We start from the raw sequence: 27,400 nt of genomic DNA on the forward strand, positions 1-27,400 counted from the left end.
TTGTGAAAGAGTGCTTCAGGGAGCATGAGACATAATTTTCACACATGGATTGGCCACCACAGAGTCCAGATCTGAACCCCATTGAGAATCTTTGGGATGTGCTGGAGAAGACTTTGTGCAGTGGTCCAAATCTCCCATCATCAATTCAAGATCTTGGGGAAAAATGAATGCGACTCTGGACAGAAATAAATGTTGTGACATTGCAGAAGCTTGTGGAAACGATGCCACAGCGAATGTGTGCCGTAATCAAAGCTAAAGGCGGTCCAGCGAAATATTAGAGTGTGTGACATTTTTTTTGGCTAGGCAGTGTATATTAATAATAATAATATTCGATTCAATATTAATAATACTAATAATAATGTCATCAGTGATTGGGGGTTAAGGGACCTACCAAGGGGCCCAGCAGTGGCAACTTGACTGTGATGAGGTTTGAAGCAGCATTATATTTATCACTAATACAGAGGGTGGAGGCTTTAAAAGCTTTTTGGCCCCCTGGTGCTCATCAAACCAATCTGAAATGACTGTCACTACAGATGGAGGCATTGTGAGACATGTGTTTCCACCACAGGGTGCACCTGGTCCTGCAAAACTACCTTTTTTATGCGTTTTCTCCTGCTTTTTAGCGCGTCCAATTTTTACCCAATTGCGTTATGCTTCCTCTCCACTGGTGCTGACCCCCGCCATGATTGAAGAGAGCGAGACTTTCACACGCCCCCTCCTACACATGTGCAGTAGCCGACTGCATCTTTTCACCTGCACGAAGCGAGTTTGTTTGCCGATCAGCTTTGTGTACGGAGAGCCACGCCCTGATCAACATTATTCCTCGACTCTGTGCAGACGGCATCAATCAGCTAGCAGAGGTTGTAATTCACTCAGTTATGAGGAGTCCCGATCCGGCTTATCTTACCCTTTGAGCAACAGCCAATCGTTGTTCAAGTAGCCGCCCAACCCAGCCGGATGGCCGAGCTGAGATTTGATACGATGTTTTCGAAATACCAGCTCTGGTGTGCTTGCGTGTTTTACCGCTGCACCACCTGAGCTGCTTGTAAAACTACCACTTAAACAAATTTACCTAAAATTATCTGTTAAACAACAATGCAAAATTGACCATTGTCCTTTTTTCTCCAGTTGCTCGGGACATTGGCTATGGCAGTGGTCTTGGATATCAATCAAATTGGTTGGTCACCCTGTCATAATATATCTTTATTTATGTATTTTTGTTAAAACTGAGTCACAGAGGTGACTGTGTAATGTTTTGGTTAGTTTTGTGGCCGTAGATTTGGGGTGTCAGTTCCAAACAGCATCAACGAACAGGAACTTACTGTTAGACGTGAACAAGTAGCTGCTTCTTCATATTTGCAAAAGTTTACAATTACAATGTGAATGTGAATTGTCAGGGCTATTTAATAGCTGTGAAGTGTAACTCAACGTAAAGAAACTCACCTGCTCAGTCCTTATAATGTGGTATTTGCTATTATTATTATTATTATTATTATTATTATTATTATTATTATTAAATGCATAGTTCTATTTATTTATTTATTTATTTTGCTGCTCCTTTACTTTAGGGGTCACCGCAGCAGATCTGTTCCAGATACCATAGTAGACACATGGTCTACCAGACACCCAACGTCCTATTTTATTTCTAGGCTGTTTTTACCACACACACACACACACACACACACACACACACACACATTGGGCATTTGCCAACAATATGGGGGAAAAAATCATCGTACTGTACATGTGTACAAGAATGCCTTTTCTGATGTACAGTACAACGAAATTATTTCTTCACGTATCCCACCTTGTTTTGGAAGCTGGGGTCAGAGCTCAGGGTCAGCTTTTCCATACCACCTGAGCACCCCTTTTTGTGTTCTATTTACTATATTTATTTTTTGGTGCGTAATATTAAAGTTTATATTTGGCCATTAGTATAAAGGCTGGCAGCATGTTGCTTCCTTTGTAAATGTGAATATTTAAAGTTATATTCAGCCATTAGTATAAAGGCTGGCAGCATGTTGCTTCCTTTGTTGCATTTCTAGTTGATGCCAAACTAATTCTGAGGCTGCAGATGTGGAGTTATTTGTAAGGATTACTCTGCCTCCAATTATGCATTTTACTTGCCAATAATCCACTGGCCCGTTACAATACATTTAGGAAGCTGAAGACATTTACATTTGTAGTATATGTTAATGACTGCATAAAAGCGACACAAAAAAAGATCATCTTTAAAAAAAGAAAAAAATGATGGGTAACAATGTCATTTATCTGCACTGCCAATATCATTTTCACCCTCATTTTGGATGGATCCTCTATAATAATGGAATTTCTGCCTGAATTCCTGCAGGAGCAAATTATAGAATGGCTAATGCTTCAATCAGTATCACTTACCAGCCTCTTCCCACACAATGCCACATGAATTTAAAACGTGGTGGATAGATTTATGTGAATAAAAGTACACCTGGTCTTATGCCTCCTCCTTTTGATATTGTATTATTAATGCAATGATCTATCAAAAATACATTGCTGTATCCTGGACAAAAGGTTATTTTTCATCCTGTCAGATGCATGACATTAAATACAAATATTCTCTGGGAGTTGATTGCTAGCATTTTGCATCTTGGCATACAGTTATTAATTTTCTTGGTATAGTACATCAGGGAAATAATTAGGCTGGTATCTAGCTGGCTCAAACAAACTAATGCTTTGACAACTTGAATCAATAAATGTGAGTTACTTTCCCCGTGGACTTTAAAATCAAAATATTTAATGGCATGTCAAAACAAATGTCAGGGTGTGTATATGCATGTGTTTTTAAAAAATGATGTCAGACCTCACACAGTAAATCTACACAGCTTTATTTAAATAAAAAAAAGGACATTCAGACCATCTAGAGTACAATCAATTCGTAACTTCAAGCGTTTGCAGTCAGACACAAAATAAAGTTGGATATATTTATTTATATATTAGAATCTTATAAACATGTTTTTATAGCGCTGTGGTTAATTAAGCTTGTTGTTGCTACAGCTGTTTGAATCCCCAGAAGTGCCAATTGGGCATCATATATACGCTAAAGTGACAGAAAAAAAACTGGTACACCACTGTAGTACTAGGTCCCCCAGCACATTGCATGGCATCCCAGATGTGTGTTGGTGGGAATGGCAAAACCCCAAACTGAGTCAATTGGCATCTCTAGACATGTGTGGCAGTGCATTGTCCTGTTAAAAGAGTCCAGGGGGGGTCCCTTGCTTGTAGGCTTTGTAGTTAGAGAGTGCAGGTGCTAGACTGGCCTGACTACAGTCCAAAGCTGTCTCCAGTTAAAAACGTGAAGCATTATGAAATACAATATATGACAGCAGATATTTCAGACTTATTCGTAAACTGATATTTACTAACTGTGTAAAAATTTGGTCACTGTGGGTCCAGTGCCACCCAAAAACAGGGTGCCAATTTTTCCAATTATTTTTTAAATATATATATTATGTGTTTCTCTCCCATTTTCTCCGAATTTACTGTAGTCAATTTGTCTTCCGCTGCTGGGGATCGCAGATTTTTTGCAGTCGAGGAGGGTATATTGCTGCTCACGCCTCCTCCGACCCGTGCACAGCCCTCAACCCCTTTTCCACCCATGCACCCTGCACAGGCGCCTTTATCCGCCAATCAGGGTCCTTACACAGCATTTGAAGACCCCTTCTACATATTCCGGTCATCCCTCACTGCAGGCACTGCCAATTATGTTGCTAGATGGCGCCCAGTTGACCGGTGGCAATGCCGAGTTTCGAACCCAGGAGTTCAGAATCTCGGCGCTGGTGTGCTAGTGGAATATCCCGCTGCGCCACCTGGGCGTCCAACAGGGTGCCAATTTATGACAGGGTATCACACACTTACCCATAAATGTACACACTCGCACATTGGGGCAAGTTTACAGTAGTACCTCTGAGTACTTGGAGATACATCAAGATCTTTGGGTAAACATGTACCATTGTGAACCACTACATCTAACAGGCTCTTTTTCTCATACTCACTCATGTAGTCACCCATGTGCTTATAATACAACTTATTATTCATGCATTTTATAATGATCACTCCACCTCCACATGCAGCTGTTTATTTGCTAATTGTTGCTGTAATGTGACGCGTGCTGGTTTTAAATAGTGAATTCCAACACCTGTCTGCTTTACTACAGTGCACAAGGAAAATAAACGCTCTCCAACGGGAAAAGAGTTTGATCCCATTCAAATTGTAGAACATCCTAACCAATCGTGCTGTAAATGTGAGTGCTTATTATGTTGGAGCATAAATAGCACACACACACACACACACACACAAAATCAGTCTACCGCTTTATGTTGAATCTGAATTATGTCTTGCGCTCCTGTGCGCTTCCTCTCTCTCCCTCTATTTCTTCTTTTTTTTCAGTTTGCACATTTGAAAGCTGTTTCCCACTATTACATTTGCATGATAATAGCTTGATTATTTTATTTATTTATTTTTCACTTCTACTAGTTTATGGCTGCCAGATATTTCCTAACCTTGCTTTGTGTTGATGTATTCGCACAAACTCAGAAGACATCTTACTGATGAGGGTGTGCCAAGCATTTAAGCAAACTGCAGACTTTTAATGTGTTCTATTCATTTCTTGGATTTTTTTCCCCTTCTAAACTCATTGTTAAGAAAACAAGTATTTGTCTGTGGCTGCTGATGTGCTTTTCCCTTGTGCTTCATAGAACCCGGGACATTAGAAAAAGCACTCTAGTGGTACTCCCCAAATAATGAATCCCTTTATGCCATTCATTACTTTTGTTGGGCTTAATGAAATTTTTAATTAGGATCACTTGACTTTTCCACTGCAGGTTAATTGGAAAAGTGTTGTTTGCTTTATCAAACTTAGGGTGTAGATAATTGCTGGATAATACCTAGTGTGTGTCTACTGATTGGCCATAAAGAATATACCTTTAATGCTTATATATATATACACAGATCAGTCATACCATAAAAACCACCTCCTTGTTTCTACACAGCTTCCCTTACCATATAGAAGCACTTTGTAGTTCTACAATTACTGACTGTAGTCCATCTTTACATCTACAAGGTGGATCAACTAGGTAGGAGTGTCTAATAGAGTGGACAGTGAGTGGACACGGTATTTAAAAACTCCAGCTGCACTGCTGTGTCTGATCCACTCATACCAGCACAACACACACTAACACACCACCACCATGTCATTGTCACTGCAGTGCTGATAATGATCCACCACCCAAATAATACCTACTCTGTGGTGGTCCTGTGGGGGTCCTGACCATTGAAGAACAGGGTGAAAGCAGGCTAAAAAGGTATGTAGAGAAACAGATAGACTACAGTCAGTAATTGTAGAACTACAAAGTGCTTCTATATGGTAAGTGGAGCTAATAAAATGGACAGTGAGTGTAGATACAAGGAGGTGGTTTTAGTGTTATGGCTGATATGTGTGTGTGTGTGTGTGTATATATATATATAATATACACTGATCAAACATAACATTATGACCACCTTTCTGATATTGTGTTGGTCCCCCTTTTGCAGCCAAAACAGCCCTCAGGCATGGACTCCACTAGACACAAGGTGTGCTGTGATATCAGATCCTTTAACTCCTGTAAGTTGCGAGGTGGGGCCTCCATGGATCGGACTTGTTTGTCCAGCACATCCCACAGATGCTGGATTGGATTGAGATCTGGGGAATTTGGAGGCCAAGTCAACACCTCAAACTCGTTGTTGTGCTCCTCAAGCCATTCCTGAACCATTTTTGCTTTATAGCAAGGAGCATTATCCTGCTGAAAGAGGCCACAGCCATCAGGGAAGGACGTTTTCATGAAAGGGTGTACATGGTCTGCAACAAGGCTTACGTAGGTGGTACGTGTCAAAGTAACATCTACATGGATGACAGGACCAAAGGTTTTCCAGCAGAACATTGCCCAAAGCATCACACTGCCTCCGCCGGCTTGCCTTCTTCCCATAGTGCATCCTGGTGCCATGTGTTCCCCAGGTAAGCTAGGCACACGCACCCGGCCATCCACATGATGTAATAGAAAACATGATTCATCAGACCAGGCCACCTTCTTCTATTGCTCCGTGGTCCAGTTCTGATGCTCACGTACCCATTGTTGGTGCTTTCGGCTGTGGGCAGGGGTCAGCATGGGCACCCTGACTGGTCTGCAGCTATGCAGTCCCATACGCAACAAACTATGATGCACTGTGTATCTGACACCTTTTTATCAGAACCAGCATTCACTTCTTCAGCAAGTTGAGCTACAGTAGCTTGTCTGTTGGATCGAACCACTCGGGCCAGCCTTCGCTCCTGCATTTATCCTGCTTCTAACCCATCAACAATGAGGATAAAATGTTCCCTTGCTGCCTAATATATCACACCCACTAACAGGTGCCGTGATAAAGAGATAATCAGTGTAAATTTCCATCTGTATGTGTTGGGGTTAAATTCTGGGCTTTAGCTTTATCACTGAAGAACAGAAAGACCCGTAGGCACTTCAGTGTTGCTTTTGCATTATGCTTTGGTTCATTGTTGTGTTGAAAGGTGAAGTATAACTGTAACTTTGAAAAAGTTTTCTGCAAGAAAGTTTCTCTGGGGCGTGCTCAGCTGGTGCAGCTTTGTTAGTGCACTTGCGTCTGGATTCTGAACTCTCAAGAACCGGTCAGCTGGGCGGCCTTTGCAGACTTACCTGACAGTGCATGCAGCAGACAAAACTGGCCACTAATCTGCAGGGTGCGAAAAAGGGGGTGGGGTCTTCGACTCTGTGTAAGAATCTTTGTTAGTAGCTCGAGGTGCCTCTACAGAAGTGGAATGCAGAGATCAGTGTATGACTCTCCATTCGTGAGACTCACATGTGAATCCATTGATGTAGGGAGGAATATGTAGGGATCTTGGACTGTGCAGGTGTCAGAGGGGGCATGTGTCAGGAAAATACAACCAACAAATGCGATCCAGGTCCCCAGCAGTGGAGACTAATTGGCTATTGTAAATTGGGAGAAAGTACATAAATAAAATAGTAAAAAGAAGAATGTTGCTGTATTTGGTTATTATAGAATAGAATAGAATAGAATGCCTTTATGTGTCATATATACTACTTATACAGATGTACAGTACAACGCAATTCCATCTTTTCATATCCCAGCTTGTTTGGAAGCTGGGGTCAAAGCATAGGGTCAGCCATTGTATGGCGCCCCTGGAGCAGAGAGGGTTAAGGGCCTTGCTCAAGGGCCAGACAGTGGCAGCATGGCAGAGCCAGAATTCGAACTCCTAACCTTTCGATCGATAGCCCAAAGCTCTACCCACTAGGCTACCACTGTCCCTTTTTCAATTATTTATCCATACCTCAATTATTTCTAGTCTCCTTTTTCCTGCTGCCGAGAATCATCACCATTCTATGGTGTTACCACTGCTATGTTTAATTATAGGTATGGTACCAGCCAGGCGATGGGCTTAGCCTGTGATGAGCATTGCCAGACATAAGGTTATTTGCAGCAACACATCACATGTGGTGTGAAATGTTGTGTTATCTATGTGTAACCTTCAGGCAAACAGAAACTAACCTTAGCATGTCCTTGGGTCCTGTTAGTGCCAAACTTCAACAGTTATTAAAGGTTCTAAAACTGTAAGCTATGGTACCAAACCTCAAGAGCTACGCAAAACATTGTCCTAAGATTTTTTTTTCCTCGAAAATACTGAAGGCATTGGAAGTGAATTTACTGGTAAGAAACCTGGCCTGAACATTTAGCTTTCAGGTTTAAAAATAACATTTTTATGGGGAAAAAATGGAGTGGAGGAATCACTGGACAGAATCAGGTCAGGTTAACTTACCATTCAGCCAGCAGAAAGAGCCACATTAAAGTCCATCATTGAATGAGAAAGTGGGTCCTGTATATTCTAAATCCACTTATGATTAAAGTGTTTAATTTAGATTTGCAAAAATGTGATCAAAGATTTAATTTGGGTAATAAAAGGAACATTAATAATGCATTACCTTGCAGCCATAGACTTCCATCTAGTATCTCTGTAAAATAACTGCTATAATAATAATAATATAATAAATATAATAATATAATATAATAATCTTAGAGAAAAACCTACTAAACATAAACAAAATAACTGAAACCTTGTTTCCTATTATTCTCATTAATTATTTAATCGTATGATATTTCTCTGCTCAGCTACACACAGATCTGGATAAAGGGGACAGCGTGGTGAAATACACTCTCTCAGGAGACGGAGCCGGCACCATCTTCACCATTGATCAGACAACTGGAGACATTCATGCCTTACGCAGCCTGGACAGAGAGGAGAAGCCTTATTACACGCTTCGAGCCCAGGCTGTGGATATCCACACCAACCGGCCCCTGGAGCCTGAGTCTGAGTTCATTATCAAGGTGCAGGACATCAATGACAATGAACCGAAGTTTCTGGAGGGCCCTAACACGGCCAGCGTACCTGAAATGTCTCCTGTGGGTAAGGATATTCTCACATTTGTTTGACATAATATTATAGTTGGAGTTTTATTAAAACATACAATTCTCAACTAGGTAAAACAGTGATAAACAAAATATGCCAAAAAAAATGAATGAATGAAAAATGAAGTGAATTGTGAAAGAAACATGAGGGCTGTAAACAATAAGGAAAACTGCACAATGTTTTCTAATACTGGTTTAAAAAGTAAACAAAAAAAGTGCTTATACTTTTAAATACATATTATAATTCATTCATTTATTTTAATGTTTTACCACTGTTTTATCCTGGTCAGGGTCAAAGTTTGGCTCCCTATTGTGGGGACTCGACTGGCCCATAGCACAGCTAGAGTTTTAAACCCTGGATGCCAGTGGTAGTGGACTATCATAATTTACAGCTGTGTCACTGGAGTGTCTTTTTCTTTGCTTATTGTAAAGAGTTTGGCATTTTTCTTGTCCATGTTGGTGTCTTCATACCTCCTCCAAAGATGCAGTAAGTTGCTGCTTCTTAATAATAATAATAATAATAATAATAATGAAAATAATAATGATAATAATAATGATGATAATAATAATAATGATGATGATGATGATGATAATAATTATGATAATAATGATAATGATAATAATAATAATGATAAAAGTAGTAATTATAATAATAATAATAATAATAATAATAATACAAATAATGATAATAATAATAATAATATTAATAATAATAATAATAATAATAATGGTGATACTACTACTACTACTACTACTACTAATAATAATAATAATAATACAAATAATGATAATAATAATAATAATATTAATAATAATAATAATAATAATAATAATACAAATAATGATAATAATAATAATAATATTAATAATAATAATAATAATAATAATAATAATACAAATAATGATAATAATAATAATAATATTAATAATAATAATAATAATAATAATAATAATAATAATAATAATAATACAAATAATGATAATAATAATAATAATATTAATAATAATAATAATAATAATAATGGTGATACTAATAATAATAATAATAATAATAATAATAATAATAATAATAATAATAATAATAAAGGGCAGATGGAATGCTTTTATGTGTTTTATTTACAAACCCCATGTTCATAAAAAGCCCATCTTTAAAATGTTTTCGCACTTTTATATTTTATTTCGGTAACGGTGAGGGTGGGAGGAGTAGGAGTTGTAGCCGGTCAGCATGCAGCCAGCACACCACTCCTGTACAGACATGGAGTAGTAGATGATTGATTTGTCAGTTTCTCTTAACTGACAAGACATCTGCACCTTGTTTAACATTCATTTCTTCCAGGTATGAGTGTTTCTACGTATCATCAGATTTGTCAGTTCCTCTGTTGGGAAACAGTTTTTCTGAAACTGTGATATCAGGCTTGCTCTGGTCTGGTCATCCACTGGTGAGGGATACTAGCACAGTTTTATCTCCTTCTGTAAACTCACTGCGTTGAGGTATTTTTTGCCACATGGTCTTGATTGAGCAAGCCGACCTAGAGATGGCATGAATGGGCGCTACCTGTAAATCCATGTAGCTCGGTGGGCTTGGAGTGCCTCCTGTGTATTGCCATACCCAGCTTGTTTTTAAGGCTCCGTTTTCTTTCTCTTTATTTCAGATGTCTTAGACAGCTGGAGCAGCATGTCATATTTTTCAGTTATCTCTGTTCTGTCCACAATCCTGTTGTGGGCTCCAGATGTTTTAGTATCTTTCATTTGTTTCTTTGTTTCTGTTATTTTGGCCACCTTGTTTTTTCACTTCATCTCTCTTTTTATTTAGTGGCTTTCTAGCCACTGTATTATTTTTCCTTGGTTAAGGCGCCTCAATAGCAAGGTTTGACCTGACCCATTACAGGAATTGACTCAGCGCAAGTAGAACCACCTACAGAATACTAAAAAATAATGAAATGTCTTTCATTTCATGACTACACACATTGGTGGTCATGTCATGTCAATATGTCATGGCAATACATGTCATCACTTTGAGATGGTCGGCTGCACAGATGGATCGGCTTTCTCCAGTGCCCCCTGTCTCGTGTGGCTTGTAGCTGACTAGCCGTTGATAATGCAATCCATGTCGAGATGTTGTCAAGCCAGCTTATTCTAGGTTGTCCTTATCTTTTGAGATCTTTCCACACAAGGTATAAGGTATATAAAATACTGTATATTGACATTTTGGCCTGTGATATTACTAAGTCCATTTAACACTGACCAGTAAAAAAAGATGTCTACTACACTGTTTACAAGCACGAGTCCTTATTAAATCAGGGTCTGAACATTTTAGACGAATATTTAATTTATTATCTTGTCAAATAATAAGCAATAAGAATAGCAGTGGAAAATGTATTCCATTATATTTTCACATAGAAATGTTCGACTGGGCAATATTGTGAATTACTTAATTTGATCTGTCTGATAAGAATCCTGCAATTAAATCAAATGGCTTAGTGATAACTTAATTTTAGGTTGTCACATATTTACATATCTTAAGACAGAGAGTCACCAGTATATAGCTGACTGCTTTACAGCATATACTGTATAAGAGTATACTGTATACTGTATAATAGACAGAGGGAATCACAGTGGATGACATTACCAGAACTACTTAATAAGCAATTGAATCTAACACGGGGACCTTTTCTTTTTGATGCATTTTCTCCAGTTTTTTTAGCGCGTCCAATTTTTACCCAATTGCGTTATGCTTCGTCTCTACTGGTGCTGACTACCGCCCCGATTGAGGAGAGCGAACTGACACACGTCCCCTCCAACATCTTTTTACCTGCACGAGGCGAGTTCATATGCAGATCAGCTTTTTTGTGCACGGAGAGCCACACCCTGATCGCATTATCCCTCGACTCTGTGCAGACACCATCAATCAGCCAGCAGAGGCATTGAGTTATGAGGTCCCTATCCGGCTTTTCTCACCCTGTATGAACAACAGCCAAACGTGGCAGAGCTACGTTTCAAACTGACGAGTTCAAAATGTCAGCTCTGGTGTGCTAGCGCGTTTTACCGCTGCGCCACCTGAGCGGCACGCAGGGACATATTAATTTAAACCACTCTGTATGCATTTATGAAAGCTTTTTTTAAGGTTTACTACAGAAGCCTCTGTTTTAAAATTTGTAAATTTATGGCCTTGAAGAAAGAGCATTAACACATTTTACATTTTAAAACAAATCATGAAATAAATGTAAATGTAAATGCGTGACACAGAGTGAGAGGTAGCAAAATATCAGTCCGCAAAGTGGATTAGTTTGTAGAGTCTGTGCCCAACAATCTCATTGGTTAAGGGATGCGGTGGGTCCGATAGACTGCTGATTCCTGCCTTTCGCCCAGTCAATCACACATTCCTACATCCTCATTATAGCCTTTAGTAGCTTCAATTAACCTGGTGGCATGTCTTTGGAATATGGGAGGAAATTAAGCACCCAAATGAAATCCACACAGACACGAAGAAAACACAACACAAAGTCCACACAGAAAGGACCCGATCACTCCACCTGAGAATCGAACCCTGGACCTTCTTTCTGTAAGGCGACAGTGCTATCCACCAAGCCACTATGTCACATTGAGTCTAACTGGGCTTCCTAAAATCTTCCTTAAGCCTGCAGTAGCTACTAAATAAAGAAATGTGTAAAGAAAATAATTAATTACATTAGACCCTAACTAAACATGTTAATCCTGTTAATACCATGGTAGAAAATTAGCACATTACATTCTGCCGCTGAACCCTCCATCATTAAAACTATAATGACATTTTAAAGGCAACCACACTAAATAATTTATGTAATATTACAGTAACTTACAGGCAGTATATGATTAAACATGTGGCACCTGACCAGAGATTTTTGGACAATCTATTTGAAAACCAAGGACAATAATATGGAAGTTATTTTACAGATTATTTCACTGTTTTTCTACACTTACTGTCCATTTTATCAGCTCCACTTATCATATAGATGCATTTTGTAGTTCTACAAATACTGAGTGTAGTCCAGTTGTTTTTCTACATGCTTTGTTAGCACCCTAACATGCTGTTCTTGAATGGTCAGGACTCTCCCAGGACCACCACAGAGCAGGTATTATTCAGGTGGTGGATCATTCTCAGCACTGCATTGACAATGACATGGTGGTGGTGTGTTAGTGTGTGTTGTGCTGGTATGAGTGGATCAGACACAGCAGTGCTTATGGAGTTTTTAAACACCTCACTGTCACTGCTGGACTAAAAATAGTCCACTAACCAAAAATATCCAGCCAACAGCGGCCCATGGGCAGCGTCGTGTGACCACTGATGAAGGTTCTCGAAGATGGCCAACTCAAACAGTAGCAATAGATGAGCGATCGTCTCTGACTTTACATCTATAAGGTGAACCAACTAGGTAGAAGTGTCTGATAGAATGGACAGTGAGTGGACACGGTATTTTAAAAACTCCAGCAGCACTGCTGTGTCTTACCCACTCATATTAGCACAACACACACTAACACACCACCACCATGTCAGTGTCACTGCAGTGCTGAGAATCATCCACCACCTAAATAATACCTGCTCTGTGGTGGTCCTGGGAGAGTCCTGATCATTGAAGAATAGGGTGAAAGGAGACAAACATAGCATGGAGAGAAACAGTTGGACTACAGTCAGTAATTGTAGAACTACAAAGTGCTTCTATATGGTAAGTGAAGCTTATAAAATGGACAATGAAGGTGGTTTTAATGTTATACATTATAAATATACAGTTTAAATGTGGCATTTTGACACCAAACACAGAATTTCGCCTCCAAGAAAAACAACAAATTGTCCAAGACTTAAAAGGCAGACTGCAATCACAGCAGGATACGTTACAATCAGCCCTTTGAGGGCCACCATAATGAAAATGAGTTTGACACCCCTGCTCTAGATCAAAGTGACACTATCCAGTCTCAGACTAGTCTTTCTGTAGACTTTGTCATTAAGGCAGTGGTTGGCTCGATATGTCCTAAAGCAATTAGACTCCTTTCTCTCCCTTGATGGTTGTTTTTGTGTAATTGGGAGGTTATAGAGTGAAAAATGAGATTGATTGTCCAAAATGGGAGTCTATAGCAAGTGAAGAAATATCTCAAAACATTGATTAAAATCCAGTGCAAATTGTAAAGTGTTAACAGAGAGATTGCAATCTAAATGTGATTGTTTCTTTGTTTCCTCCAGTTTATTCTGTGCCCTGATTTAGTGTTTATACTGCTCTAGCACCGTCGTGGAGTCGAAATTTATGAGGTGTAATTTACTTTACGACCACACAACTTGGCTGCCTGTGGTTAAAGAGGGTGACATCATTGCACATTATCATTTTTAAGACGGGCTCTGGTGTCACAAGCATATAACAATCTGTACTCTAACTTTAATTACACTGAGTAGGTGGCCTGTTATTTGAGAGAATTAAGCCTGTGAGGCTTTAAGAAAGAAACGATAAATATGTAGCAAAGAAAGATTGAGTATACACAGTTGCCCAATATTATATGCACTTACCTTGCAGCTAGGCTCACTTGCCATTTAATTTGGCACAGCTAGCAACAACACAATAATAAAATAGTCAGAAGGGGTGTCCATGTTCTTTCTGGCTATATACTGATAAATTTCTTAAACAAATCATTATTTAATGGTTTAGAAAGTTTGTTGGTAATAGGTAGCAGTATTGCCAGGGACACAATCAAAGCATAAAAGACACTGCTAAGTGGAGAACTGTCTGCCAACTCGAAATATGTCAGTAGGAGTAACATACAGCCATTAAAGGGCTGCCAATGCAAATAAATGACAGGTATGACTTGTACATGGATTCAACATAGCAACAACGTGGACATATCTAAAGTGACAAGCACGTGTTACCCGGAAATTCTATGCTATGCTTCCAAACTCTACCATATAACTGTAGAAATCCCTGTTGTGCTTTAATTAGTCCAAAAAAATAATAATAATGGGTCATTCCTGGGATTGGGTGCCTTTTGGACCTTAAAACTTTTTGAAAATGAAACACTGTTTTTATTTGTTTTTCATGTTTTATTATAAAGCTCAAGCACACAAACTGTAGGTTTTATTAAAACATTTTTATGCAGTCTCTGACCCAGGATGTCCACCCTGTTACGGACAAATGCATAACTGTTGTGTTTCTGTCTTTCAGCTGCACTTAAGGCCATTCTTTAAAGGATGCACACACAATATCAATATTTCTGTTATTATTATAACCAAACTGAATAATAAAGCCATATGAATTACATATGCACCTCATATACACTGTGACGTCCACCCTGTTACGTATTAGGTTGTAACAGGGTGGACCATAACAGGGTGGACATTCTGACATAAAATTAGCCATTAGCTAGCGAGTGAGCAAAACCATGCTAGCATAAAAGTGAATTCAGACAAAGAATTCTCTGCTTTTTAGTATGATTATTTTTAAAATGATCAAATCGTATTGCTTTTTCTCATATATCCCATAACAGGGTGGACATGTTATGGTTGACCATATAAGACTTTTAGGATAAAATGTGGAAAAAAACAACATTAAAATGAGGAGTTTAATAAGCCACTCATCTTCCACAGTTGTTTTCCCTCCAAAAAGAGCATGAGAGCTCCAGGAAATAATGTCAGTATGCAAAACAGCTCTTCATTTTAAGATACAGTAGTAAGAAATAACATGGTGGACAGCAACTTGAGGGACATGTGAAAAACCCTTATAATCAACAATAAAATGAAACTCATAAAGAAAAAAAATAATCCAAGGTTTAGAGGGACTTAAGCTGTACAGCACATGGGACATGGGAAAACCTCTGGTATCTAAGTGATAGGGGGGGTGTAAAATACATTGTGTTTAGTATTTGAAAGTGTTAATTATTTCAGTAAGATGTTTAGAAATTGTATTGTTTAAAATTTTATTTAATAAATACAATAATCAGTACTGGGGACACAAAAGGCACCGAATTGTAGGAATGACCCTTAAACAAACAATATAAAATTCTGGTCATTGTTATTTGGTGGTTTATTCTACTTATAGATGGGATAAAGGGTCATTGACATTGTTCACTTAATTCACACAGTGATTGTATACCCACAATGTGCACATATCATTTATAACCAAAACTATGTGGACACCTGACTATGAGTTACATAGGCATGTCATTTCAAGCCACACACATTAATATGGAGTTGCAACCCAATAAGCCACCCCATTACCACAGTTGCATCTATAATAGCTTTCACTAATCTATGAAGACTTTCCTCAACATTTTGTAGTGTGTCTGTGGGTCTGAATTTGTGTCCATTTGTAGGGTCAGACACTGATATTGAGTGAGAAGACTCACAATTGCCACAATAATCAATCCCAAATGGGTTCAGTGTGGTTCAAGACAGGGTTTAGTGCAAACCTCTGAAATTTCACATCAAATCTGTCAAACCATGTGTTTATGCTGAAACAGAAATGGGTCTTCCCCGGGCCGCTCAGGTGGCGCTGGGATTTTGAATACACTGTATCGAATCTCAGCTCTGCCATCCAGCTGGATGGCACATGAACAACGATTGGCTGTTGTTCAGGGATAGGAAAGCCGACCAGGGTTCCTCATAACTGGTGCAATTACGAACTCTGCTGGCTGATTGATGGCGCCTGTTCAGGGTGTGGCTCTCCATACACAAGACTGATCCGCATATGAACTCGCCTCATGCAGGTGAAAAGAGGCAGTCGGTACTGCTCACGTGTCAGAGGGGGCGTGAGTCAGTTGCGAAGCTCCTCAGTCAGCAGTGGAGGGTTGTATCGGTAGAGGTGAAGCAAAACCAGGGTAACTGGATATGACTAGGTTAGGGGAGAAAATTGTTGTGGGGGGGGTTAGAGGATATAATTTATTCTATACACACAGACACATGCAATCAATGTCTCTTGGAAGAACACATACTTTTGTTCATACAGTGTTTTTAATAAATGAATAAATGAATTTTAATATATTTTGATATGCAGAAAACCCACTTTTTAAAGCATACTGTGTTTATTTATCAGAAACTTTTCTAATTAACAAATATGTACAATAAAATACAGCTGAAGATAAATTAACAGAAACGTAGGGCACACCACACACCAACCTGCCAGTGTTTGAGCACAATACCCAGTGTGCCCTGCATTGATCTGAACCACTTTTAATGCTCTTCCCTGTAAGGAAAAGAGATCAAGGTAATTCAGTAGAGATTGCATTACTCTTGATCTGAAAGGCAACAAAACTAAATGAAATCCTTTTCAACAAACAAAGAAATCAAAGGCACTTTCTCCCACCACTAGTCTTCTTTCATTGGAAGTTGATGTACTGTATACACTTCATTTCCCGCCACCTAGCTCGGCTCAGCATATTGCATTGTAAAGCAATTTCAACTGTTGGAGCTCAGCCCTTTCTAAAATGTAGGGAGTCGTAACCAAATTTAGCTGTCATGTCCACAGACAATTGGAGGATTTCATTGCTTTTCATCAGCGTTCTCAAATCCCCAGCTCCCTGTGTCTTGTCTGGATTGAGTAAATGCTTTGTGATGCTGTGTGATTGTTTAGTAAATGACTGTTTCTCTATGTGAGTGTTGAAATACCTCAGTAGCACACTGAAACGTTAGAATGTGTTGAAAAGCCATGAAAATCAAAGCTAATTGCATCAGTTGGTGGTTTGGAAGTGTGATATTTGGTGCTGACTTTCTTTATATGCCTAAATGATTTTGTCATTATTATTTCTGTGCTTTTTTTTGTTATGATTAAAGTAGGGCATTCACATTTGGCAATTATATTGTTATATTAGAGGAATATGCTGTTGCCATGGCAAAGGAATTATGACACCTTTTGTTATATTAAAACTGGCCAGCAAGAAACCTGCCCAATAATTTATTTGGTTCTGTGAACAGGATTTACTTTCCAAAAAACAATAGGCAGAATGATGAGAATGATTTATATTTTATAATAATTTTGTATAATAATAATAATAATAATACTCATTAATATTATTATAATAATTATAATAATAATTTTTATTATTATTATTAATTTTTAGTAGTATTATTATTATTAGTAGTAGAGTATGAGTATTATTAATATTGTTATTGTTATCATTTTTATTATTATTATTATTGTTGTTCTTAAAAATAATCATTATAGTAATAAGTTTGCTAACCCAATACCACTAGGCTCCAGGGTTTGAATCTCAAGGGTTGCTTCTAATTACAGACATAATTAACTAACCACACCCACGTTACCCTGACCTGGAAGTGGTTATAAAACATGAACATGAAATGATTGTTAATAATAATTTCAGTGTTTTGGACAGTGGTAGCCTAGTGGGTAGAGCTTTGGGTTATCGATCCAAAGATTGCGATTTTTGAATCTCTGCCATGCACTCACATGCATTTTGCTCCGGGGCACAGTACAATGGCTAACCCTGTGCTCTGACCCTAGCTTCCAAACAAGCTGGGATGCGTGGAAAAAAAATTTGTTGTACTGTACACCTGTATATGTATATATGACAAATAAAGGCATTCTGTTCTATTCTATTTTATTCTATTCTATTCTGTTATATTATATTCTATATTATTCAGCTAGCCCTGGCAGGCTTAAATGTCAGCATCTCTATGGTTTGCCGGGCAATGAGTTGCCATGCAGACATGATTTGCTTTGTCTTGAGGGTTGTGGGGAAGATGGCTGAAACCTTACCATGGACTGACTTTGTCCTGTGTATTCCTGCCTTTAAACCAGACCCGCTGTGACCCTGACCATGATAAAGCACTTAATGAAAAGAAATACACACTGATCAGCCATAACATTAAAACCACCTTCTTGTTTCTACACTCACTGTCCATTTTATCAGCTCCACTTACCATGTAGAAGCACTTTATAGTTCTACAATTACTGACTGTAGTCCATCTATTTCTTTACATACTGTTTTAGCCTGCTTTCATCCTGTTCTTCAATGGTCAGGACCCCCACAGAACCACCTCAGAGCAGGTATTATTTGGGTGGTGGATCATTCTCAGCACTGCAGTGACACTGACATGGTGGTGGTGTGTTAGTGTGTGTTGTGCTGGTATGAGTGGATCAGACAAAGCAGCACTGCTGGAGTTTTTAAATACCGTGTCCACTCACTGTCCACTCTATTAGACACTCCTACCTAGTTGGTCCACCTTGTAGATGTAAAGTCAGAGACGATCGCTCTTCTGTTGCTGCTGTTTGAGTTGATCACACACGGGGCACTGTAGACTGGATATTTTTGGTTGGTGGACTATTCTCAGTCCAGCAGTGACAGTGAGGTGTTTAAAAACTTTATCAGTGCTGCTGTGTCTTATCCACTCATACCAGCACAACACACACTAACACACCACCACCATGTCAGTGTCACTGCAGTGCTGGGGCCTGCACGGTGGCCAAGTGGGTTGCACTGTCCCCTTAAAGCAAGAAGGTCCTGGGTTCAATCCCCAGGTGGGGCGGTCCGGGTCCTTTCTGTGTGGAGTTTGCATGTTCTCCCCGTGTCTGTGTGGGTTTACTCCGGGTGCTCCAGTTTCCTCCCACAGTCCAAAGACATGCAAGTGAGGTGAATTGGAGCAAACACTGCAGTGCTAAGAATGATCCACCACCCAAATAATACCTACTCTGTAGTGGTCCTGGGAGAGTCCTGACCATTGACGAACAGCATGAAAGGGGGCTAACAAAGCATGCAGAGAAACAGAGACTACAGTCAGTAATTGTAGAACTACAAAGTGCTCCTATATGGTAAGTGGAGCTGATAAAATGGGCAGTGAGTTTAGAAACAAAGAGGTGGTTTTAATGTCATGGCTGTATATCTGTGAAGTTTTATATTTATGTTTTGTCCAAATAAGTTTTTCATCAGAACTATGGTTAATAAATTGAATGACTAAATGATATTCCTAATTCTTTTTTCCACCTGTCTTGTTAGTTTTCTTTATCTTCCTGATCATAGACATTTATCACTCTGTAGACCCTAGAAGTGTAGAAGATGAAGTATTCATTAGGTTATCCTGACAGATGCCTTAACTAACCATTTGCAGCAGCATGTCACCTGTCAACATGAAGGAAACAGATAAAAATGCAAATGAATATAGACTGAGGTGTGAAACAGTGATTGGTGAGTTGAACAGTGGGATTTGTGAATAGGCGTAAATTATAGTCTTTTTGAGAAGGACAAGCGGGGTACAGGTCACACATCTGCATAGGATAGTTTAGACACTGAAGATTTATTGCTGTTTCAGTAGATGACAAAAAATAAAGAAAAATATATCATGGACCAAAGAATCTAGTCCTTGAGGCTGTCTGGTACATCAAAAAGCCCAGTTGACGTATGATGACTTTGTAAATGCCTGGACTCCTGGACCCTCACAATGATCAAAGTTTTCCCTTTTTCTATCACAGCTGAATTTGAAGCTTTGATAAGTAGCTTAGTTAGTTAAAAAAGGGCAGTGAGCATTCAGGTCTGTTAACTTAAACTTAACAGGGTAATATTCCCACTAATAATATTGGAATCTGTATATTGCATACAGTCAAATCCAGGTTCACCATGTCACTCAGAAAGGCGCTTTAGGTATAACTAGAGGTGACTTAGCTCTACAGGGCCCAATTCTTACAGGGCCCAAGTCACATTTGCAGGTCTTCTGGGATGTCTCATAATCCATGTTAAGACAGTTGTTCACCTGTGCGCACTTTTTTAATGTTCCCATGTAACCATGCCTTTTAAATAGGACACCCAATTCTTTTTAGTTTCAGCCACCCCCACCCCCACCCCTTAATCCCTAAATTCTACAAGCCTCCTTTGAAATGTGTAGCCACTAGCCAGCTGCAGATTCTCAGAATGAGTTTCCACATTTACATTTTCAGCATTTAGCAGACACTTTTATTCAAAGCAACTTACATTGTACATTCTAAGAAATTGAGGGTTAAGGGCCTTGCTCAAGGGCCCAACAGTGGCAACCTGGCAGTGGTGGGTTTGAACCAGCAACCTTCTGCTTACTAGTCCAATACTGTAACCGCTAGGCTACTATATATATATACAGTATATATACAGGGGTTGGACAATGAAACTGAAACACCTGTCATTTTATTGTGGGAGGTTTCATGGCTAAATTGGACCAGTCTGGTGGCCAATCTTCATTAATTGCACATTGCACCAGTAAGAGCAGAGTGTGAAGGTTCAATTAGCAGGGTAAGAGCACAGTTTTGCTCAAAATATTGCAATGCACACAACATTATGGGTGACATACCAGAGTTCAAAAGAGGACAAATTGTTGGTGCACGTCTTGCTGGCGCATCTGTGACCAAGACAGCAAGTCTTTGTGATGTATCAAGAGCCACGGTATCCAGGGTAATGTCAGCATACCACCAAGAAGGACAAACCACATCCAACAGGATTAACTGTGGACGCAAGAGGAAGCTGTCTGAAAGGGATGTTCGGGTGCTAACCCGGATTGTATCCAAAAAACATAAAACCACGGCTGCCCAAATCACGGCAGAATTAAATGTGCACCTCAACTCTCCTGTTTCCACCAGAACTGTCCGTCGGGAGCTCCACAGGGTCAATATACACGGCCGGGCTGCTATAGCCAAACCTTTGGTCACTCGTGCCAATGCCAAACGTCGGTTTCAATGGTGCAAGGAGCGCAAATCTTGGGCTGTGGACAATGTGAAACATGTATTGTTCTCTGATGAGTCCACCTTTACTGTTTTCCCCACATCCGGGAGAGTTACGGTGTGGAGAAGCCCCAAAGAAGCATACCACCCAGACTGTTGCATGCCCAGAGTGAAGCATGGGGGTGGATCAGTGATGGTTTGGGCTGCCATATCATGGCATTCCCTTGGCCCAATACTTGTGCTAGATGGGCGCGTCACTGCCAAGGACTACCGAACCATTCTGGAGGACCATGTGCATCCAATGGTTCAAACATTGTATCCTGAAGGCGGTGCCGTGTATCAGGATGACAATGCACCAATACACACAGCAAGACTGGTGAAAGAGAGGTTTGATGAACATGAAAGTGAAGTTGAACATCTCCTATGGCCTGCGCATCTAAATTTTATTGAGCCACTTTGGGGTGTTTTGAAGAAGCGAGTCAGGAAACGTTTTCCTCCACCAGCATCACGTAGTGACCTGGCCACTATCCTGCAAGAAGAATGGCTTAAAATCCCTCTGACCACTGTGCAGGACTTGTATATGTCATTTCCAAGACGAATTGATGCTGTATTGGCCGCAAAAGGAGGCCCTACACCATACTAATAAATTATTGTGGTCTAAAACCAGGTGTTTCAGTTTCATTGTCCAACCCCTTATATATACAGTATATAGATCAGCCATAACTCCACTTACCTTATAGAAGCATTACTGACTGTAGTCCATCTGTTTCTCTGCATGCTTTGTTAGCACCCTTTCATGCTGTTCTTCAATGGTCAGGACCAGCACAAAGTAGGTATTATTTGGGTGGTGGATCATTCTCGGCACTGCAGTGACAAAGACATGGTGGAGGTGTGTTAGTGTATGTTAAATAATGTGTTAAACATCTAAATAATACCTGCTCTGTAGTGGTCCTGTGGGGGTCCTGATCATTGAAGAACAGGGTGAAAGCAGGCTAAAAAAGCATGTAGATAAACAGATAGACTACAGTCAGTAATTGTAGAACTACAAAGTGCTTTTATATGGTAAGTGGAGCTGATAAAATAAACAGTGAGTGTAGAAACAAGGAGGTGGTTTTAATGTTACGGCTGATAACATTATATAACCTAGCAACTCATATAGAGGATCATGCTACCCTTTCCATATTCCTCAACCAATTCTGACAATGCTGCATCAAGGATCAAGGATGCAATTTACCACCCAGCCTTCCATTTCTCAGACACGGCTAAGTATGTCTGTTGAGAACCTGGCCAGAATGGTGGGCCAGCATATCAGACTAATGTACCACCTGAGCACCAAATTCCATGTCTTGAATCAGGACTGAATTCCAATAGATTTTTTGATAAATATTGTGCTGTACTTAGTATGTAATATTAGATAGATACAATGATTTGTTGTATTATTTATAACCAAAGTTTGTAAAATAAAGTTGAGGTGTAGCATCCATTTATCAATTTGCTTCTAAACTATGACCACTTAATACAGATCTATGCTAGACCATGCACTATGTCCTTGAATTGTAGGCTGTGCAGTGTATTGTAACTTCTATTTATTCTAACGTTTAACGAGGTTCATGAAATTAAGCAAATTTCCAAGTGAATTTAGTTAATTAGTTTTAATCCTTAAATTCCACAAGCCTCCTTTGACATGTGAAGCCACTAGTCATATCTTTACACTAGACAGCTAAGTGTAAAGAGTAAGTTACACTAGAGTAAGTTTCAGCACATATGGAGGATCATGCTACTCTCTCTGTATTTTTCCACCAACCATGGCAATGCTGCACCACACAGTAGGTTGTAGCAGCAAGGACGAATTTACCATCCAGTGATCCATTTCTCAGACATGGCCAAGTTTGTCTGTTGAGAGCCTTGCCAGAATGGTGGGCCAGCATATCAGACTAATGTACCACCTGAGCACCACATTCCATGTCTTGAATCAGGGCTGAATTCCAATAGATGAGTATTGTGCTTAGTATGTCATACTCAGTATGTAATCTCATATGAAGTAGAAACAATGATTTATTATATTATTTATAATAAAAATTTGAGAAATAAGGTTCAGGTGTAGCAAATTAGCCCTTTCTTTATCCATTTGCCTCTAAACTACTATCACTTAATACAGATCTACGCAAACTACGCACTATGTCCTTAAATTTTAAGATTTGATGTATTCCTGCCCCCCCCCCCTATAAGAGTTTAATATTGTATTTTTCATAATTATTTTTTCTTTTATTATTATTTGTATTTTTTGTTAACATGTATAGTGAAATTTGAATATATGCGTCAAAACCATCAGTTTGTCCCAAACACATTGCTTGAACAATTTGTTACGATGTTGCTTTTGTAAATCTAAGAGACTTCTTTAGGGAGTACATGGCTATTCCTTTGGAAGAGAACTGCCAGAAACTGTGAATCTGTATTTTAATTACTTCAATTTTTTAATATATTAACTATACATGTGTCTGAAAATTAAAAATCAAATGCATAACAAATGAAGTCTTCTGCATATAAAGAATGCTGTAATCATATTGACACTCATTTGGTTAGTAGATTAATTAATTCACTTATTTATTTACTCTAATTTAGCATGATTTGATATTTGCACTTTATAGCCAAAAGTATGTGGACATCTGACTGTAGGCCTGTCAGACATCCCATTACAAAAATATAGACATTATTAAGGAGTCTGGTATGGACCAACAGAGGAGCTATTGTGGCTTAAATTGCTGATAATTTCAGTACTGCTGATGGAAAAAAGGGTCACATCACAGTGCATAGAACCCTCCTGTGTATGTGGCCGTGCAGTCACAGACCAGTCAAAGTGCCTTTGCTCATTTCTGTCCACCATAGAAAGCACCTACAATGACCACGAATGCATCTGAACTGGACATCGGAGCAGTAAAAAAGAGTCTACTGGTCTTTTATTTTCTATACATTGTAACACTTTATGGCCAAAAGTGTGTGTGGACACCTGATGAATCTAAATTCACTTGAACCTTTTTGAAATATTAATTAATATTAATATTAATATTAATATTACCCAAATGTTCGTGTTGTCAGTAACGTTTTTTATTTAGAACATGACAACTGAAATACACTTTAAAAAGCTGAGACAGTCATATTTACCACTGTGTTACATCACCTTTCCACTTAATTACACTTTTTTAATGGTTGGGAACTGATATACGACTTCTCAACAGCCCATGGTTGCTGTTTTCTGATTGTTCTCTTCATCATGTACCATGCAAAGTTCCTCCTAACTTTGGTTGGATCCTTTGTTCAGGCTGTATGCATACTTCTAGTTTGATTCTCTTTGTCTGGATCAACAAAGAAAATGATGGTGATGAAATGGATAAATGAGTTAAAACATATAATCTAATAATTCCTCCTCTGCACATTTACCTTTAGAATTGTTTAGTGTCGAATCTTGTGACATCATTTTATGTGTTGTGTTTGTTTAGATGTCTTTGGTTTGTATTGGAATCATCCCTGAAACGAATCACACCAGAATTTTTTTCAGAAACTAACCGAGACCCCCCGCTCCCGCTCAAGCGCTCTCGATCTGCTTATTTAATGTGCAATAGAGTTTGAAAGGAAACGTTAACACCTACTGTAATGAACCACACTAACAGAGCAATCACACCAGGGTTTGTTTAAATAATTTTAAAAAAAGTACAGTGAAACCTCGATTTAATGGACTAAAATTGCACTGGTCAGTAAAATGCCACTGTCTAAAACAGCAAGGTTTTTTTTTTTCCCAGGGGGTGCGAAAATATTCTAAGGTCCACAAACGTGCTAAACATGCACATTTGATAAACAATAAAATGAACAACATAAATAGATATGTAAATATGTAATGTAAAACCTGTAAATAAATATTAAAATTGGTGTTCTGTACTACTGGGGATACATTTCATATACCATATGTGGTGGAGGAGATAGTGGGGACTCGCGTATTTATTATTCTGAGTCTGAAGCACTGCTGGTGGCTACTGGAGCAGTGATGGTGCATAACTAAGCACTAGAACTGCAAAAATTAAGCATAAAACACTGAGAAAAAGGCGAGAACAAAACAAGCCTACAGACAAAACAAAGCCTATCACCCATGTAAACAGAGAGACGTGACCCGGCTAGTGAACAATTACTGAACTACTGGTCCTGGTACGCTTTTTGCAGGAATTTTAATTAATCAGACCGGACATTTGGTTACCAGATTTTGTCCATTAAATCCAAAATCTGTTAAATGAAGGTACGTTAAATCAAGGTTCCACTGTATAACCACACCATGTACTGCAGTGGTGTCCAAACTTTTTTCTAGGAGGGCCAGATGTGATAATGTGAAAGTGCCCAAGGGCCAACAGTCTCTGATGACATTATTTTAAACAATAAAATATGCAGGCCGCTCAGGTGGCGCAGCGGTAAAGTACGCTAGCTCTGCCTTCCGACTAGGCTGGGCGGCTGTATGAACAATGATTGACTGTTTTTCAGGGTTAGAGGGTAAGAAAGTTGGATCATAGGTCCTCGCAACTGTGGCCCCTGCTGGCTGACTGATGGCGCCTGCACAGGGCTGAGGAATAATGCTGATGGGGGTGTGGCCCTCCATACACAGTGCCCGTCAAGTGTATGAACTCGACTTGTGCAGGGGAAAAATGTACTATCTGTACTGATTGCGTACCGGAGGGGGTGCAAGTCAGTTAAGAGGTGTCCTCAGTCAGTGGTGAAGGGTCGAATCAGTATAGAGGACGCATTCACGGTAATTGGACACGACTAGACTGGGGGATAAAAATTGGGGGGAGAGAAGAAAAAATATAAATAAATAAATAAAAAAGCATGTAATCATTTTATTTTCACACAGCGAACAACAACCAAATGTAAACATTCAGGTGCCAAACATGGTTTGGGTTTAAACTATAACAATGCATGGCTACCTTTAGAGTATTTCCTAGCATACAGAACCATAAGACAAAAGAGAAAAAAGATGTTCATATTGAACAATCCTTGACACTGTGCTTAAGTTATCTGGCTAACTCAGGAATCATGCTTTTCAAAATATTTTGATCTAATATAATGCATCAATAAAACATCAAAACACAGATAGGATTATTTCATAGATCTATTAAGAAAACCTTTTAATACTGTAATGTGCAGAAACAAGACTGGGAAATACTGTTCTAAATTATCATTTAAATACCTATAAATACCTGAAACAATCAAGTTACCAGACAATATCTTTACTTTGTAAATCATGTTATTTAGTTCAGTGGTTAAGGTACTGGACTAGTAAACAGAAGGTTGCCGGTTCAAGCCCCGCCACCACCAAGTAGCCACTGTTGGGTCCCTGAGCAAGGCCCTTAACCCTCAATTGCTCATTGTGTTCCGCTCACTGTGTAAGTCGCTTTGGATAAAAGCGTCTGCTAAATGCTGAAAATGTAAATGTAAATTAATACAGTCCGTGTAAATGCTTAGTCCATATAAATATCAGATACAAATGTGTTTTTAAAAAACTACAAACATCACAAATATAAATCATGTTTACAACCATGTGATTCAATAACCTGAATAAACTGTGGAGAGCAAACGAGTTTCACTTCTTTCTCAAACAATACCGCAGGGGAGGGAGGAGGAGATAAGCGGTTTGATGGACAGGTCCAGCAGCCAATGGATATACTTGTTAAAGAGATTGAGTGATTTCATTCATCTTTTCATTAATCATTTTGATATTCGCTGCTATGGACAGACAGATTTATACCCAAATCAACACGTGTAAAAAAGTGAAAACCGCTAAAAGTGTTTTTAATCAGACAGCGACGATATATTTTTTTTCTGTTTGACTGTACTGGCGGGCCACAAGTAATACAATTTAAGACAGAAGGCGGGCCGTATGAAATCCGATCCGGGCCGGACTTTGGGCATGCCTGATGTAGTGAATCAGAATACCTTAAAATGGAGTGGTAATTCAGTAAATCTGTAATGTAGGGTTTGTTTGTTTGTTTATTGGAATTTTAATGTCATGTTTTACACTTTGGTTACATTCATGACAGGAACGGTAGTTACTCATTACACAAGGTTCATAAGTTCACAAGGTTATATCGAAAACAGTCCTGGACAATTTTGTATCTCCAATTCACCTCACTTGCATGTCTTTGGACTGTGGGAGGAACCGGAGCTCCAGGAGGAAACCCACGCAGACGCGGGAGAACATGCAAACCCCA

At 39.1% G+C, this 27,400-nt stretch overlaps 1 protein-coding gene across 1 annotated transcript in view; it reads left to right on the forward strand.

Annotated features, from left to right (window-relative positions):
* Nucleotides 1-27,400, forward strand: part of cdh12b (cadherin 12b) — a 161,880-nt gene that overhangs the window by 31,893 nt on the left and 102,587 nt on the right. Inside the window, exon 2 of the mRNA XM_063002942.1 lies at nt 8,206-8,500. Coding sequence (XP_062859012.1) covers nt 8,206-8,500 — 295 coding nt within the window. The remainder of the gene's footprint in view (nt 1-8,205; nt 8,501-27,400) is intronic.

Source organism: Trichomycterus rosablanca, chromosome 10, assembly GCF_030014385.1.
Source record: "Trichomycterus rosablanca isolate fTriRos1 chromosome 10, fTriRos1.hap1, whole genome shotgun sequence".
NCBI lineage: Eukaryota > Metazoa > Chordata > Actinopteri > Siluriformes > Trichomycteridae > Trichomycterus > Trichomycterus rosablanca.